Source organism: Oncorhynchus mykiss, chromosome 9, assembly GCF_057628025.1.
Source record: "Oncorhynchus mykiss isolate SJ-2025 chromosome 9, ASM5762802v1, whole genome shotgun sequence".
Taxonomy (NCBI): domain Eukaryota; kingdom Metazoa; phylum Chordata; class Actinopteri; order Salmoniformes; family Salmonidae; genus Oncorhynchus; species Oncorhynchus mykiss.
In genome coordinates, this window is record NC_143030.1 from 68768818 (window position 1) to 68786779 (window position 17962).

General features: G+C 41.7%; 3 protein-coding genes across 4 annotated transcripts; 2 read left to right on the top strand and 1 right to left on the bottom strand.

Moving 5' to 3' along the window:
• The first annotated feature begins 1924 nt into the window (after positions 1 to 1924).
• On the top strand, positions 1925 to 2978 carry g0s2 (G0/G1 switch 2). Its single transcript, XM_021616683.3, has 2 exons — positions 1925 to 2041; positions 2291 to 2978. The coding sequence occupies exon 2, from the start codon at positions 2306 to 2308 to the stop codon at positions 2642 to 2644; it is 339 nt and encodes a 112-aa protein (XP_021472358.1). The 5' UTR covers positions 1925 to 2041; positions 2291 to 2305; the 3' UTR covers positions 2645 to 2978.
• An 834-nt stretch (positions 2979 to 3812) lies between these two features.
• LOC110532625 (transcription initiation factor TFIID subunit 8) lies at positions 3813 to 9548 on the top strand. Of its 2 annotated transcripts, none has more exons than XM_021616686.3 (8): positions 3813 to 4026; positions 4276 to 4435; positions 4626 to 4724; positions 4825 to 4887; positions 6649 to 6773; positions 6909 to 7056; positions 7244 to 7386; positions 8145 to 9548. In XM_021616686.3, the coding sequence occupies exons 1-8, from the start codon at positions 3979 to 3981 to the stop codon at positions 8283 to 8285; spliced, it is 927 nt and encodes a 308-aa protein (XP_021472361.1). In that variant the 5' UTR covers positions 3813 to 3978; the 3' UTR covers positions 8286 to 9548. The 2 variants fall into 2 exon arrangements, with proteins under 2 accessions (XP_021472361.1, XP_021472362.1); XM_021616687.3 differs by having other exon boundaries at positions 3839 to 4026; positions 4638 to 4724.
• A 1541-nt stretch (positions 9549 to 11089) lies between these two features.
• LOC110532624 (V-type proton ATPase subunit S1) lies at positions 11090 to 16593 on the bottom strand. Its single transcript, XM_036988641.2, has 10 exons — positions 16443 to 16593; positions 16053 to 16179; positions 14996 to 15070; positions 14604 to 14797; positions 14467 to 14504; positions 14257 to 14342; positions 13841 to 14085; positions 12807 to 12860; positions 12354 to 12585; positions 11090 to 12143 (listed from the first exon to the last, which is right to left on the bottom strand). The coding sequence occupies exons 1-10, from the start codon at positions 16565 to 16567 to the stop codon at positions 11928 to 11930; spliced, it is 1392 nt and encodes a 463-aa protein (XP_036844536.1). The 5' UTR covers positions 16568 to 16593; the 3' UTR covers positions 11090 to 11927.
• Positions 16594 to 17962: the final 1369 nt, after the last annotated feature.

Genomic DNA, 17962 nt, shown 5'->3' on the forward strand with positions numbered 1-17962 from the left:
ACCCCAAAATAGTTGACTTGGAGCACAGCTAGCGAGACAGACTTCCTATTCAGGCAAAAGAGCGTGGCACAGAACCCAGAAATATGGGTCAACGGTCCCCGAACAGTCTCCCAGTTTCTTCACAGTTACATACATGCCAGTTCAGAGCCACTACTAAAACAGAGTCTGTGTAGAGTTTGTGGAGCTCTCCTCTTACACGTAAGGGTTTTTCTGACAGCATAATTGCAGCCACATTATGCAACATTACCTCTAGGGAGTTTATCATGGCCAAGAACCAGTGAGAAGGGAAAGGTTGAATTTACTGTGCACATAGCATGAGAATAAAGAACATGAGTGTGCATCTCAGGATTCCAGATAGCAATGTGTGACAACGCAATTTTACAGTGGACTTTATCCCTTCGGTCTGACTGGCAGTCACATTTTGAAGAATGTCAGTGGGTCTGGAGTGTGAAAAAGCCTTTTCAACAGTCACCCAGGTCTGACAATATGTTCTGTATTTTATTATCGCCATCAGTGCCCCAACACATGGCCCTCTGTGACGAGTGATAGGGAACAGACTATTTCACAACAGATCCAGACGACTGCCTTCCTCCTCTTGTCCTCCTTTTGGAAATCATGTCAAAGGGCATGGTTCTTCACACACATCCAACGTAACCTCATCGACTTATCATCAATGTCAATATATACACCCATTTATTGTGGACACCCATAGGCTAAGGCACTGACACAGGAGGTCTCAGAGGCATTAGGACTTACACAAAGCTATCTGTACAATTTTGTTTGATTAGGAATGAACCGAATACTGCAGCTGGGGCTTTCCAACCAATAAAGGGGTAGCCACAGAGATAATTTGATTGATCTTTATGGGGGAGGTACTTAACATCAAATAATTCTCATTGGATACAAGTCAACCTCTCCTGATGGTGTTTAATGTACAAGACACTTGACACAAACCACCCAACCACACATGATGGTCAATGTTCAGCAACCAGACACTGGACACAAACCAATCAACCAAATGCACATGATGGTCAATGTTCAGCAACATGTGTAGTGTTAGTCTAAGCACCCTTTATTATTCATTGTGGAGTTGTCAATTCCAGAATATAAAAGAATAGTAGGCAATACAAGGTTCACTCTTATGATGAACTATTTGCCTAGTTCAACTTCAAAAGTTTTGCAGGTAGATGAGACCCACAAAAGAGGGTCAGGACTTTCACCGTTGACATAATTGAACTAAATGTTTTTCTGATGACATGTCAGTGTAGAACTAACAGGCCACACTCATAGCAGTGTTTAAAAGCAGCAAGATCAATGAGTTTCTGTAGTTGTATTACGTAGCATCATACACTGTCAAGCTGACACTCAGGGCTTAGTGATGACTGCTTTTCACGTGATAAGACTGCAGTAATACAGTAGCCTATTCAGCACTACTACACTTAATAAAGATGCAGTCCGGGATCTTAAGTACTTACAAATTTGTAACATATCATACAAATTGGAATTCATAGCATATCATATTTTGCGGGATGTAGCATATCATATGAAATGGATGACGAAGTACACAATTGTGCACAATTTTCAGAGACCCCTTTTGCCTCGTGAGCGCTAGTTTCAAAACTACTAGCTGAAATTATACAAACCTCTAGAGCATCACTTTAACTTGTCCAACCACACCATTGCATCTATGTTGCATGACCCAAACACATGTGACTCACGTGATATTACTTGCACAATATATTTTGGCAAGATGGAGGTTTTCGATGACCTTGCCTTTGTACCCACTCCTGGCTGTTTCTAAAACATCACTGGACAAATGCCAATTGCACCAGACATTGAAGACATTGCCTCAAAGCAGTTGCCTCCACCACTGCACTTGCTCTAAACACCCATCGTCATGAATATTCATCATTTGACACTATGTGGGAGTTGACATGGATCCCATTGTGTATAAAACCCAGCACATCTCATTGCATCTTCGTTTGTGGATGCTCGAACTAACACGAAATCTTAGGAAATCATTTAACAGGTTCCTATACAAGTAAGTATATAAAAATATTTTCTGCTCTTTTCTGTGGACTCTTCATTCAATCTAATTTAGAAATATACAGTGAAATCTACATGGTCAGAATATTATTTGAGATATTTTCACTGATATATTACTTAATGCATTATGATGATCATAAAAGGATCGGCGGTCAATACTAATCATTTAGCAAATTAGTTATTTTTTCTTTGCAGAGCCATTGAATAGCCTATTAATTATTAAATGTAATTTTTTTCTCCATAGACTCAACTTAAGACAATGGAGACTATGAACGAGATCATTCCTTTCGCTAAAGAGATCCTGAGCCAGAGGCCCAGTCGGGGCATGATGAAGGTGTACCTGCTGGGTTCTACCCTGGCATTGTTTGGAGTGGTCGGTGGGCTGGTGGAAACGGTCTGCATGCCATTTTGTGATCAGGAGCCATTAGACGAAGAAATGATCAAGCTGATCACAGAGGAGAAGAAGAGGCAAATGCTGGAGCCAGAGATAATCACTGACGAGCCTGATGTTGTGGATGAGTTGCAAACAGAGATTGATGCAAAGAAGCCACTGGAAAGTCGTCAGAGGAGGGCGTCTATCAGGTCACATGCCTGTTGAAGATGCACTGCAACTCCTTCTCATGTTGATTGAACTCTACACACACTAATGAAACCAACACGTAGAACACAAAATGTTGTGAAATAAGCTAAATCCACCTGGCAATCAAAAGGGATTGCACTTGGTGATTTTATCATGATAATTTGGCCATGTTTAGGGACACCTTGACGTATTAGCAATGAGAAGAGAAGAGACTGGATGGATGGATGGATGGATGGATGGGCCGATGCAACAACAGGCTACAGTTATGACTGGCTGCTGGGCAGCAGAAGCTTTATGACTGATTGAGAATTTGTATTTTCTTTTGGCGACCTAATAAACCTATTTTATGTTACCACTGGGTCATGATGTGTTTCATGTCAAACAGTGTTTTGAGTAACCTAAGGTAGCCTGTCCAATAATGTATATATATACCCTAGATGACTGACAGGGGGCTCTGTTTTAAGGCCACTGCGCAGGCATTTTTGTACTCCTCCACTAGTGTAAAAAAGTAATAGAAATGCATTTATAAATGTCTACATTCATTTTTGCCAAGTATATTCTATTACAGACACCTTCATGCATACTTATTTGAACTGAACATAAATAAATAAAAATATTTAAAAAATCTTAAGGTAAAACATTTTAGAGGTCCAATGTTACTGTTCCCACTACAAGAAAGAAATACATAAAAACATGTCATTCTGTCCTTGAAACATTTAATTTAAATATTGTAAAATTCCACCCATTCCATTGAAGGACTGCTCCTTCTGAGGTGTACAAATATGGAGGTCAGTGGCTTCAAAGCCTATCATTGGCCAATACATAGCATCAGCAATCCAATGTTTATATACTATAGGTTTCAGAGAGGACACACATTTTGAAAAGGGACAGGAACGCTGAAGGAGGTGTAGTATATGGCCAATAAGAGGGCTTTTCTTACGCATGACGCAACGCGGATTGCCTGGACAGAGCCCTTAGTCGTGGTATATTGACAATATGTCACAACCCCAGAGGTGACTAAATGCTATTATAAACTGGTGACCAACGTAATTAGAGCAGTACAAATAAATGTTTTGTCATACGCGTGATACACCACGGCTGCCAGTCAACATTCAGGGCTAGAACCACCCAGTTTATAATTGCTTTTAGACAGTTCATGCAGTAGGTGGCAGCAAATCTATTTTATAAGCAGAAACTGCCTGTCCTGCCGGAAATTACGTCAATGTTGTTTTTCTGGCTGTACCTACCTAGCTACAGTAACGTTAGCTAGATAATTTATTAGTTAGTCAGAAAGGCGTAATTTTGTGTAACTGTAGCTTTTTGATAGAAAATAATCCCCATATACCGTGCAGATGGCAGACCCTGCGGTGATGGCGGGTGGATTCAGTGCTGTAGTAGGGGTAAATAAAATATTTTGTCATAGCTATGTAACGCCGTTAGCTAACTAGCAAATTAAGAGACGCTATAATTTTTTTTGGGGGGCTCATCAAATGAAAGTCATTCACTAGCTAACGTTACGTTTAAACGAATGTTGTAGGTGGCTGACTTGCTGTTTTATAACCTGGCGTTGACGTCAACAATGCTGACTATTGTAGTTTGCTATCCCTGAGTGAAAGGGTTTTCTCACCCACCACATGTTTGTTTTACAGCGTTCAGGGGGTGGTAAAGCTACGTCCAGTCCGGCAGAGAACTACCAGCTTGCCCGGCGTCGCACCCTCCAAGTGGTGGTGAGCTCGCTGCTGACAGAGTGTGGGTTCGAAAGCGCAGAGAAGGCGGCCGTGGAATCACTCACTGAGATGATCCAGAGCTGTATGCAACCATTGTTTTGTTGTTATTGAAAATGTATACATGTTTTCAGTTTGGGATTAAACTAACAATAACCCTTTGCTGGCTTGAATTAAACAACAAACCATGTCAAGTGACTAGGATTTTTAAGAAATAATCACAAATGTCTGTATTACTGACCATTAATTTGTGTCTATTCCCTATGCTTTTTGAGACATATCTGAAGTGGGACGTTGTGCCAAGGCGTACTGTGAACACACAGCCAGAATCACGCCCACCCTTTCTGACACTGTGGTCACACTCATTGAAATGGGTGAGTTTAACTTCAGGAAAGATGCTAAAGAATTGCAGCTTGAAAATGAAATCTCTATTTAATTTGCCTTCATCAACTTATCTCTCATGTATCACCACAGGTTTCAATGTGAACACTTTGCCAGTGTATGCCAAGAGATCACAGAGGATGGTTATAACTGCCCGTGAGTATGTCTTTACTGTTAGAGAGAGGCCTCTCGAGTGGTGCAGCGGTCTAAGGAACTTCAGTGCTAGAGCCGTCGCTACTGACCCTGGTTCGTTCCCAGGCTGTGTCACAACCGGCAGTGATTGGGATTCCCTTAGGGTGGCACACAATTGGCCGAGCGTCTTCCGGGTTAGAGGAGGGTTTGGCCGGGGGGTAGGCCGTCATTGTTAATAAGAGTTTATTGTTAACTGACTTGCCTAGTTGAATAAAAAAATAAAAAAAAACATTAGAATACGATATGTGAAAAAAATAGAAAATAAGTGTTCACTTCATGTTATTCATGGAGTGCCATTGTTACAACTATGAAACAGAAAGCATATGTGTTGGAACACAGTAAGTTTATTTTTATAACGCCCAAAAAATACCCCAAACACCAGAACGCACAGTCAAAATACATGCGGTGAAAACATCAGTAGCTTAAACACCATTATAAGTGCCAAGTGGCCTTAAATAAATAGTGACACTCGACACAAGCAATAATAGCATTATAATGAATGTATGATATGACAGCAGTCAAAAATAGTCAATTATTGTCAACTCGTGCTTATATTGTGTGCATTTCTATGCAATGGCAAAAGTTAGATTCCTAACATGGCGACAGAAGAAATTACAGCAGTTTTACGGGCGCCCAACCAATTGTGCTATTATGTGATTCTTTTTTTGTGTTATTTGTAACTCCGGTAAGACGAGGGGGGGCGGGCTGTGCATATTTGTAAACAACAGCTGGTGCAGGAAATCTAAGGAATTCTCTAGATTTTGCTCACCTGAAGTAGAGTATATTGTGATAAATTGCAGGCCACACTACTTACCTAGAGATCTTTCAGCTATATTTTTCGTGGCTGTTTAGTTACCACCACAGACATGCTGGCACTAAGACAGCACTCAGTCAGCTGTATAAGGAAATAAACAAACTGGAAACCACTCACCCCTAGTGGCCGGAGACTTTAATAGGTAGCAACACATCTGCCACCACCACTACCCACCCCTCTTTTACGCTACTGCTACCCTCTATTCATCATATATGCATAGTCACTTTACCATATTTACATGTAAATACTAACTCAATCAGCCTGACTAACCGGTGTCTGTATATAGCCTCGCTACTGTTATTTTTCACTGTCTTTTTACTGTCGTTTTATTTCTTTACTTACCTATTGTTCACCTAATACCTTTTTTGCACTATTGGTTAGAGCCTGTAAGTAAGCATTGTTGTATTCGGTGCACGTGACAAATAAACTTTGATTTGATTTAGTTGTTATCCCTTGTCCTAACTGTTGACATAATTTTTGTAACTTTTGCTTGACATACCTTTTTTGTAATTTAGCAGACGCTCTTATCCAGAGCGACTTACAGTAGTGAGTGCATACATTTTTGTACTGGTCCCCCGTGGGAATTGAACCTACAACCCTGGCGTTGCAAGCGCCATACTCTACCACATGAGCTACACAGGACCTTTCTTTGGTTGTAGTGTGTAATCGTCTCCGTTTTTCTCTTTATTGTGTTCCAATAGTTTTGTCGTTCTTCAGCACCAGCTGTGCTGGTGCTTTAAAAGTTAACTTTAAGAGGACTGAGATCAGTTATTTAAAGAAGACTGTGAACACCCTTGGACTAGAACTGAGCACAGAACACAAGAACACTATAGAGCACTAGTGACTGGTCCTAGAATGAAAGTAATTGTGATGCCTAGTTGCCTACCTGACAATTTGTGTGTATTTTTCAGCTCCAGTAACAAATGCTCCTGTGATCCCGAAGGCCTTGATCGCTGGACAGAAACGCACTCATCCCTCCCACATACCCAGCCACTTCCCTGAGTTCCCTGATCCCCACACCTACATCAAAACTCCAGTGAGTTAACCACACTTCTTAGTTTTCCCAGCCAGAAACATCTTAGTATTAATACGCTTTTACACTTTTTCCAGTAGTCTAGTGAAAAGATTTGAAAGATGAGTGAGTTTCCTCCCTGTTGTCTTTCTGTCACAGACGTTTCGGGAGCCTGTGTCAGATTACCAGGTGGTGCGAGAGAAGGCAGCCTCTCAGAGGAGAGACGTGGAGCGAGCTCTCACACGCTTCATGGCCAAGACCGGAGAAACACAGAGCCTTTTCAAGGATGACATCACTGCCTTTCCTTGTGAGTGCGCGCTCGTCGTTGTGGTCACACGTGATTCTATTTCTGTTATATGTTTCCCTTCATTCTTTCTCAATCTGTAAAAAAAAGTTTTGAGTTCCCACTAATCTCATTTCTTAATACAGACAGTGTTATGTGCCTGTGTTTGCATTGGTAATATAACTTGTGCCTTTGTTATTGTGATTGCCAGTGATCGCAGCGCGGCCCAGCTCCATCCCGTATCTCAGTGCCCTACTGCCTTCAGAACTGGAGCTGCAGACTTTGGAGGAGACGGACTCCTCTGAACAGGATGACCAGACCGACAGCGAGAACACGCCAGGCAACAACCTCAATGTGAGTCGGGGACAAGGGCCAAGGGAAATATTTAACCCAGAGTTATATTATCTGCAGTTCAATGTGGTTACGCCTATACAGAATTAACCTTTCATGAGGAAAACCAAGGAACACCTGCTTTCCCTGACAGACTGCCCAGGTGAATCCAGGAAAAAGCTATGATTCCTTATTGATGTCACTTGTTAAAACCACTTCAGTCCGTGTAGATGAAGGGGTGGAGACTGGTTAAAGAAGGATGTTTAAGCTTTGAGACATGGATTGTGTATGTATGCCATTCAGAGGGTGAATGGGCAAGATTTAAGTGCCTTTGAATGGGGTATGGTAGTAGGTGCCAGGTGTACCAGTTTGTGTCAAGAACTGCAACGCTGCCGGGTTTTTCATGCTCAACAGTTTCCCGAGTGTATCGAGTGGTCCACCACCCAAAGGACATCCAGCCAACTTGTCACAACTGTGAGAAGCATTGTAGTCAACATTGGTCATTATCCCTGTGGAATGATTTTGAAACCTCCAATGAATTAAAGCTGCTCTAAAGGCAAAAGGGGTGGGGGGGTGCAACTCAATATTAGAAAGGTGTTCCTAATGTTTGGTATACACAATGTATATTCAACTGTAGCTGGTGTTGATTGCTACATCCTTATTGGGATGACACTGTTAGTATCCATCTCTAATATGGAGTCCATGGCAAGGCTAGTTAATAATTAGTTTATATTTTTTAAATTATGTTCATTTTCCTCATCTATACCTTTATTAAAATTTAGGATGATCCTGGAGCTGATAAGGAGAATTCCATGCTGCCCCCTGGGGGTGTGGTTCCCTCAGTGAAGGCCAGTGAAGAAAACATGATTGACAATCCATACCTGAGGCCGGTCAAGAAACCCAAAGTGAGGAGGAAGAAGTGAACGTTTACTACACTTAGCTACTAATTCGGACTTCTATCTGTCAGACACAACAAAGGGTCAATTGTAAGAAGCAGTCAACGGTTCTGTGCCTCTGTGAGAAGTGGACCCACGTGGACATCTGGAGTGAGGGACTCTCACCTGAACTTTCTACAGGGCAAATACTGCTCAATATGACTTTCTTCACTAGTTACATTCATGAGAAAACAAACATTTTGCTATTCATTTTTTTCCCTTCAGATTTGTGGAGTGGTTCTGTCGTGAAAGAAAATATGTAACATTTCCAAATTATGAGTTCAGTCATTGATAAATAATGAGTAGGAAATCAATGTTTTGATTTGTATTTTAACATGAAAACCTTTCATTTACCCAAATGATACATTTTAGCCAATCACCAAATACACGAGGACCAAAATCCGGCAACTTTGTCTACTTTGTATACCTGGAGAGAATGGTGAATATCTAGATTAAAGCGGATATATAAAAACACTTTATTTATGCTTGTATCAGGTTGACCCCCTGCAGAGTCAGGAGTACAACAACTGTAGATATGTCCTTTGCTTGGCAAAGTCCTTGTCACAAAGCAGCTATATAAGACAAACATGCAATGGCATTAGATGTTATTGCTGAAAATACATTTACAAGAATCTCTGTATTACTTTGTATAGTAATGCAAAGTAAAATAACACACCTCTGTCCTCAAGGCTTTCCTCTTGAGTCGGGGGCAGTCTACCCCAGTCTGAGGAGCCAAAGTTCATAGGCCAAAACACCTTCCGGCTCTGAGTAGTATCATGAGCATATGCCCCGGGGCTGCATCATGAAAAACAGCTGTTAGTGGTCAATCTATTTGAAGGTTGATACATGCAATGCATTTATACAATAGATAATCAGTGTTTTCCTATCATGGACAGTTTGGAGAGTGCCATTGCCAATAACCACACACTCACCCTGGGTTGGAGTCAGCTGTAACAGGCTTGGTCCTGAACCTATTTGTGGTGTAGTTGAAGGGGGTTCTGCCAAGAGGGTACTTTACACCAGGTTCTGTCCTGCTGATACTTCCGAGGGGAAGGAGTGATTATCTGGGTGGTGGGAAGAAAACACATAAGGGTATTCAGAGACCTGATAATGTACGGAAAGTAGAGGTTACAATCTGCATCACTCTCAGGTCTCTTCTGTACATCATACAGAATGGTAGCAACTTGATGGGACAATGACCAACATGAAACGCTTCACAATAAAATGTATTTTGTATTATTTTAACTGGCAGTTTGAGTAGCTTCTGCAATGCATTAGGTATTACAATGCTGAAAACAACCAAATTGGTTTATTTGAAAACAACAGTGTAACAGGTATAGTGGATAGAGGGTTGTTGAAAGAACATGACAGTATAGGATTGAGAAACTCACAACATGATTATCATAGCAGCTGGGGCCAGGTGTGGGGCTCCCTGAAATGACAGGTCGTTGCCCAGCCGGTTAGGTGCACAGTGCACAGGTCGGAAATGGCTTCCGCTCTTGGTCGCTGCCTAATGCGACGCTTTGCAGGGGAGCCATAAATTAAGTGATAAGCTCCGACATTTTTATTGATGCAAATAGATAATCACTGCGACATGCAATGTGGACTGATGCTAATAATTGTCCCTTCATCCTGCGCTGCCTTGTTTCTGTCTTTTGTTTACCTTCTTATCGGGTAACAATGGTAACCAGGTGAATGGATGCACGTAAATTATGCAAATTCTTGGCTGGGAACTTCATGTTGACACGATTGGCTGCTCTGTTCTCCACGTTCAATGAACGAGAATTAACTTGTGTTTATATTGCAATTTAATTGTGACCATAATGCAATATTCCTGTATATAATGACAATCAAAAATGTTTTTTTTTTGGGAGACAAACGGGCCACACTGTCCAAACATTAAGCAGGGTGTGGGATTTTAAGGATAGTGTAAGAGGCCAATATTTTACAAAAGTGCATTTGGCAAGTATTAAGTATTATTCTAAAATTGATAAAATAGTTTTCCTCATCAATCTACACACAATACCCCAAATAATGACAAAGCAAAAACAGATTTTTAGATTTTATTGAAGGAAAATGGATACCTTATCTACGTAAATGTTCATACCCTTTGCTATGAGACGTGAAATTGAGCTTAGGTGCATCCTGTTTCCATTGATCATCCTTGAGATTCTTCTGCAACTTGATTGGATTGTGTCGAAGCACACATCTGGGGAAGGGTACCAAAACATTTCTGCTACATTTGAAGGTCCTCAAGAACAGTGACCTCCATCATTCTTAAATGGAAGATGTTTGGAACCACCAAGACTTCCTGGAGATGGCCGCCCAGGGACTGGGAGACTAGTCAGGATCGAGGGAAAGATGAATGGAGCAAAGTACATAGAGAGATCCTTGGTGAAAACCTACTCCAGAGCGCTAAGGACCTCAGACTCGGGCGAAGGTTCACCTTCCAGCAGGACAACGACCCTAAGCACACAGCCAAGACAACGCAGGAGTGACTTCAGGACAAGTCTCTGAATGTCTTTGAGTGGCTCAGCCAGAGCCCGGACTTTAACCCGATCGAACATCTCTGGAGAGACCTGAAAATAGCTGCGCAGTGACACTCCCCATCTAATCTGACAGTTTGAGCAGATCTGTAAAGGATGGGAGAAACTCCCCAAATACAAGCTTGTAGCGTTATACCCAAGAAGACTTGAGGCTGTAATCGCTGCCAAATGCACTGTCAAGATACAAATGGCAAAGCCTTGGATTTTAGCACTATTTTGTATGTATAGAGGCATGAGGGTCACTGATAGTTTTGACATTTTATTTCAATTTCACAGATGTCAATGAAAAAATGCCAGCATTGAGTAAAACGGTATTTTGAAACAAAGCATAATTTGCAGAGCATTCTTTTCTCACATTTCGTCCTACTATGCATTTCCAACAGCAAAATTTAGGGTAGGCATTCTCAAATGCAAGTCAAGTCTGCACACATAAATTAAACTTAATATTTACAGGCAATTCTTGCATTAGTCTTTAAATTACACAGCTGAGAAACTTACAATGCAAGCGAAATAACCAAAATCAGTCCCACAAAATGCTGCAATCATATTTCAGTCACTGATTTGGCATCAAAAGCTTTCCTGTACAAACAAACCCCTTTTATTGGCACATGCGTGAGCTGATTAGGTATCAAGGGAAAAGGGAGGCATTTACAGTACATTATACAGTTCTTTGGGCAAATGAAGAGAGGTAAAGGAACGCCCTTGGGCGTGCCCTTGGGTGGCAGGTAGCCAGCCTCAAGGTTAAGAGTGTTGCACCAGTAACCAAAAGTTAGCTGGTTCAAATCCCAGAGCCAACTAGGCGAAAAATCTGTCTGTGCCCTTGAGCAAGGCACTTAACCCTAATTGCTCCTGTTAGTCGCTCTGGACAATAGCATCTGTTAAATGACTGTTTGTGTAATACAAACAGAATAAAGGCTAAGGGGATGGGATGGCTGAACTGGTAATCAGAACGGGGAGGTGGCTAAAGCAACTGACAATAGAATTTATTGAACAAATCAAAGTGGAGGGAACATTGTCACATGACAATAGGAAAGACAGCACGAACAGGTCTGGGAGCAGTCTAGGGGGCATTGTCTCGTCTTCATTACTCCGACTGAGGCACTGAGATGGAGGGGCCTTTAGGGTCGTCAAAGCGGTCCATGGAGCGTAGCTGCATGATCATGTGCAGGCCGTAGGTGAGGATCAACAGCATCAGCAGAGAGGTGATCAGGCCCATCCAGATCCCTGGTGTGAAGAAGCCAGCACAGTCACTGGCATAGGAGAAATCTGTTGTCCCATTCAGTATGCTGAAGCCTTGGATCTAGATGGAAACAGATGCCGGCAAAATTATTAACAGTGGAGCAGGGGCTCACTTGAAAAATATATGTCAAGCTCAATGTGACTTCCCTGGGTAAATAAAGGATACATAAAAAATATAAACTTTTTTGTTCTAAAAAGTTCAAAACCCTCTAGAAGTTAAACCCTGATTATTGAAAGGCTCTTTGCGTGGCTGAAATTCAAGCAATCGTACCTGGAAGTCAGTGAAGAGGATTCTCCACTGGGTGGCATTCTGAGCGCGGGGCACTAGAAGTGCATTGCGGAAGTTGTTGACATTTTGGCAGTGGAAAGAGTACTCTGCCGGGGCATAGATTCCGTGGCTGCCATTGTAGGTGGCTGTTAGGGTGTTGAATACCAATTCCACAGTGTCCAGGGTGAACCAGTTCCGTGCAGACACAGGATAGCGCCGCTGGCTCATGGAGAAGCTGGAAATGATAAGACTCTAGTAACCTCACACTTGACATAGGAATGGGAAGGTCCAGGAATTAACTGTTCATGCATTGAAAATATAAATAAAAAAGGTAGAGGAGACAGGTGGTGTCATAGGAACAGATGGTGTGCACTTTTTTGGTATAAGCTGCTATGATATTTGACTTGCATCTCATTAATACAAAAACTATTTTAAATGTTAACATTATATACTTACATGAGACGGAAGGGATTGTAAGGTGAAACAGAACTCCCATAATCAAGGACAAGCCTGAGAAAAACAAAATAGGATTCATATCTAAATCCTCCACCACAGAGCTCTGATTCCCTATTGCGGTCAACACACAACTGGGTAATTTGATAGTGCTAAAATATGCAACACATGTAACATAAGGCAACTAATCAATGATGTTATTATACTGCTACAATACTGTAGTATCAATGATGTTACTATATTGCAGTATCAATGTTACTATATTGCAGTATCAATGTTACTATTCTGCTACTATACTGTAGTACCAATGATGTTACTATACTGTAGTATCAACCATGTCACTATACTGCAGTATCAACCATGTCACTATACTGCAGTATCAATGGTGTTACTATACTGATACTATACTGTAGTATCAATTATGTCACTATGCTGCAGTATCAATGATGTCACTATGCTGCAGTATCAATGTCACTATACTGTAGTATACATTATGTTACTATACTGCTACTATACTGCAGTATCAAGGATGTTACTATACCGCAGTATCAATGGTGTTACTATACTGATACTACACTGTAGTATCAATTATGTCACTATGCTGCAGTATCAATGATGTTACTATGCTGTAGTATCAATGTTACTACTATACTGCAGTATCAATGATGTTACTATGCTGTAGTATCAATGATGTTACTATGCTGTAGTATCAATGATGTTACTATACTGCTAGTAAACTGTAGTATCAATGATGTCACTATACTGTGGTATCAAGGATGTCACTATACTGCTACTATACTGTAGTAGCAATGATGTCACTATACTGCTACTATACTGCAGTATCAATGATGTTACTATACTGATACTAAACTGTAGTATCAATGATGTTACTATACTGCAGTATCAATGATGTTACTATACTGCAGTATCAATGATGTCACTATACTGTAGTATTGATGACGTTATAATACTGCTGCTATACTGTAATACATAGCAAAAAGTGGCATGTCATAGTAAAAAGAGAGTATCAGGCTCACTGTGAGTTGGTTTCATTACAGAAGGACCCAGACGTGCTCACAGAGCCACCAGAAGCAAAGGTCGATGGACCGAGATCAATCCATTCCTTGTCACTAAAGCTGACGTTTAGATTCTGGGCCCAGAGCATGATGCAAGGGCCTCTGGTGGAATTGAACATCAGAGGAGGTTTGACCTCATCCACAACTGCCTGCAGCAAGGAACGGCTCATAGAAGACTGGACAATCAAGGACGGCTCCTCAATCACCTAGGGAGCAAGGAGAGAACGCAATCAAAATACAGCGTTATTGAGAAGATCTATAGAACATAACAAAAAGTACACCACGCCACTTTATTTCAAGTCAGGTGAATTCTGAAAAAGTGCTGATACATGGTGTAGATTAGAAGCATTTGTTAAGCATATTTTTATGTTTCTTACTCTTGAGGGCTTGAGTCCAGTGTAAATGGCAGTGTAGGGCACACTCTGGGCTTTCATGATGCTCAGAACCTTACCAATGACCTCATCTAGGGAGAGAGAAAAATATATCACATTGTTGAGTCAGGGAAATAGTTTTTGAATACATACATACCAATACATATAATAACAAGGTTTTGACAAGAACAATAAATGGCCAAAACTTAAACGTACCATTGTTACGCAGGACATCCTGACAGGACAGGTAAGCACTGGAACATAAGTATACAATACATGTTCAAGTTACTGTGGGATTGGGAGTATTTTTCCAGAAGCCTGCACTCTAGAAACATTTGGTTTAATTGTATTACCCAGAAGAATATGGCAGGTTGATAACCAGCAGAGTGTTTTCTGAGGCATTGAATCGGAGATGCTCCAGTGTGTCTGGGTCTACGCTGAGTGGGGAAACACCCAGCTTCTCCTGTAGCAGGCTTGGGACCGCACTAGCACCTAGCCATGACAGGGCAGGCAGCACCAACGGTGAAGACGAAGACTGTAACGCAGACTGGGAGAGAGAAATGGAGTCAAAATGAGTTGTCAACATACATCCGGGTCTAAATTCACAAAGTAGGAGTGCTGATGTAGGATTAGATCCCCACTGTCCATGCGATCTTATTCCCCACTCCTACGCTGAGATGATTTATGGCCCTGATCATATTAGTATCTCAATACCATGCCCCACCTCAAAAGACAGAATATTTACCTCAAGGTTAGGAAAGACACTGTCTTGCTTGTTTCCAAAAACTCCTCCATACCTTGTGAAGTCATCTTTGCTCAGCTATGTAGAAAATGCATATATCAACAACAATGTCAGTGTCATCTGCTTCACAGAGTTTGAGATTAATTAAAAACAGTACAATATAACAAGCTAAAATCCATTTACATGGCTAGTCTCATTATTACTACATATCTGAAATTCCAGCCTGCAGAAACAGGTCAGTCTGAGAATAGGAAGAAGTAAGGAGGAAGTGGGGCTGAGACGCATTGTCACACCAGAGAGGGAAACACCAGGACAGGACACCAGAGAGGGAAACACCAGGACAGGACACCAGAGAGGGAAACACCAGGACAGGACACCAGAGAGGGAAACACCAGGACAGGACACCAGAGAGGGAAACACCAGGACAGGACACCAGAGTGGGAAACACCAGGACAGGACACCAGAGTGGGAAACACCAGGACAGGACACCAGATAGGGAAACACCAGGTCAGGACACCAGATAGGGAAACACCAGGTCAGGACACCAGAGTGGGAAACACCAGGACAGGACACCAGAGTGGGAAACACCAGGACAGGACACCAGAGTGAGAAACACCAGGACAGAACACCAGAGTGGGAAACACCAGGACAGGACACCAGAGAGGGAAACACCAGGACAGGACACCAGAGAGGGAAACACCAGGACAGGACACCAGAGAGGGAAACACCAGGACAGGACACCAGAGTGGGAAACACCAGGACAGGACACCAGAGTGGGAAACACCAGGACAGGACACCAGAGAGGGAAACACCAGGACAGGACACCAGAGAGGGAAACACCAGGACAGGGAATCACAAGTGGGTTACTATACTGTAGCTGGCCAAGCTCTGCACTACTGGTCCCTAAAGCAAGAGCACAGTAGGCTATTCAGCTTTGACATTACAGTATATAATGGTCATTGCATACTATGTGACACAGCTTTAAATAGTGTCTGCCAAGTAGTAGACAATTGTACGTGGTACAACTGAATACAATTATATGATTAATATCAGGCCTGACCTTGTCCTGTAGGAAGAGCAGCATATTGTGTGGGGCAGATCCCAGAGCAGAGTTTAGGTAGGCCATCAGCTGGACATTAGATATTATGTGACCAGCTGCGGGAGATACCAGCTGTGGTAAGGTGTACCTGGAAAGATGTACATCTTAAAATGATAGAATAACAGTACATCTAACTACTCAAATCAACAACTAACACGGAAATGATTAGCAGTGCATAATAACCAAATGATATCCAAAAGGGAGTTAATGCTTTGACCATTATAACGTTGTCTTATAAAGTGAGTATAGCTATGCAATACAGCTGGATTGGTTAGCTTACAGTAGCATGATAGATAGAGTTAGCACAGTGCTCAAAATCCCTTCGCTTTCAAATTAATAATACATATTTACCCTTCACTGGACCACATTACAAGTGGTACCTGACTGCTACAACTTCCAGTCGAAAATAAGGCGAATAAAAGAGCAATAAAGGCCATTTTAGTACGCATTTTACTTGACGACTCAGATCCTGCCATCGTCAGTTTGCTTTTCCGTAAAGTCCAAGTCACGTGGGGTAAAACGATTTCATTAAATCAGCTGACTGTCATGTGCGTGGAACACTTCCTGCTTATGCAGCCTGGGTTGCATTCAGTATGTCAGAACGGTGTGCAACGTTGAATTCAACGGAACCGGTACTCGACTGAAAGACCAGTTGAAAAACGTTGTAATTATGGTCACCCAGAGGGCAGTTACCATATGGTTCTTATTATACTTCAGTGTGTTACTGCACCATATGTACACCATGTGGCTCCCGAATGGTGTCGTGGTTAAAGGCACTGCATCTCAGTGCTAGAAACGTCACTACAGACCCTGGTTCGATCCTTGGCTGTATCATAACCGGCCGTGATCGGGAGTCCCACAGGGCGGAGCACAACTGGCACAGTGTCTTCCAGGTTAGGGCAGGGTTTGACTGGGATAGGCCTTCATTGTAAAGTAAGAATGTGTTCTTAACTGACTTGACTAGTTAAATAAAGTTTTAATAAAAACCTTTATTTAACTCAGGCTGTTAACTTCTTATGGCTGGGGGCAGTATTGAGTAGCTTGGATGAATAAGGTGCCCAGAGTAAACTGCCTGCTACTCAGGCTCAGTTGCTAATATGTGCATATCATTTGTCGATTTGGATAGAAAACACTCTGGAGTTTATAAAACTGTTTGAATGATGTCTGCGAGTATAACATAACTCATATGGCAAGCAAAACCCTGAGAAAAAAATCAGAAGTTTGGGAAATCTGAGGTTTGTAGTTTTTCAACTCTTTGCCTATTGAATATACAGTGTCTATGGGGTCAAATTGCACTTCCTAAGGCTTACACTAGATGTCAACAATCTTTAGAACCTTGTTTGATGCTTCTACTGTGAAGGAGGGGGGAATGGGAGCTGAATGAGTCAGTGGTCTGGCAGAGTGGCATGAGCTGGTCACGCGTGTTCACGTAAGAGTTAGCTTTCGTTCTATTGCATTTCTGAAGACAAAGGAATTCTCCAGTTGGAACATTATTGAAGAGTTATGTTAAAAACATCCTAAAGATTGATTCAATACTTCGTTTGACATGTTTCTACGAACTGTAACAGAACTTTTTGACTTTTCGTCTGGCCTGCGCGTCATGAATTTGGATTACTGGGCTAAACGCGCGAACAAAAAGGAGAAATTTGGACAATAATGATGGACTTTATCGAACAAATCAAACATTTATTGTGGAATTGGGATTCCTGGAAGTGCATTCTGATGAAGATCGTCAAAGGTAAGTGAATATTTATAATGTTATTTCTAACTTCTGTTGACTCCACAACATGGCGAATATCTGTATGGCTTGATTTGTTGTCTGAGCGCTGTATTCAGATTATTGCATGGCGTTTTTTCGGTATTTTTAAAAA

Coding starts and splice junctions, on each gene's coding strand:
- g0s2 (XM_021616683.3), top strand. CDS start 2,306: ATGGAGACTATGAACGAGATCATTCCTTTCGCTAAAGAGATCCTGAGC.
- LOC110532625 (XM_021616686.3), top strand. CDS start 3,979: ATGGCAGACCCTGCGGTGATGGCGGGTGGATTCAGTGCTGTAGTAGGG. Junction 4,436..4,625: donor CACTGAGATGATCCAGAGCT/GTATGCAACCAT, acceptor ATGCTTTTTGAG/ACATATCTGAAGTGGGACGT. Junction 7,387..8,144: donor CGCCAGGCAACAACCTCAAT/GTGAGTCGGGGA, acceptor ATTAAAATTTAG/GATGATCCTGGAGCTGATAA.
- LOC110532624 (XM_036988641.2), bottom strand. CDS start 16,567: ATGGCAGGATCTGAGTCGTCAAGTAAAATGCGTACTAAAATGGCCTTT. Junction 14,798..14,995: donor GTGTCTTTCCTAACCTTGAG/GTAAATATTCTG, acceptor TCTCTCTCCCAG/TCTGCGTTACAGTCTTCGTC. Junction 14,505..14,603: donor AACCTGCCATATTCTTCTGG/GTAATACAATTA, acceptor CTTATGTTCCAG/TGCTTACCTGTCCTGTCAGG.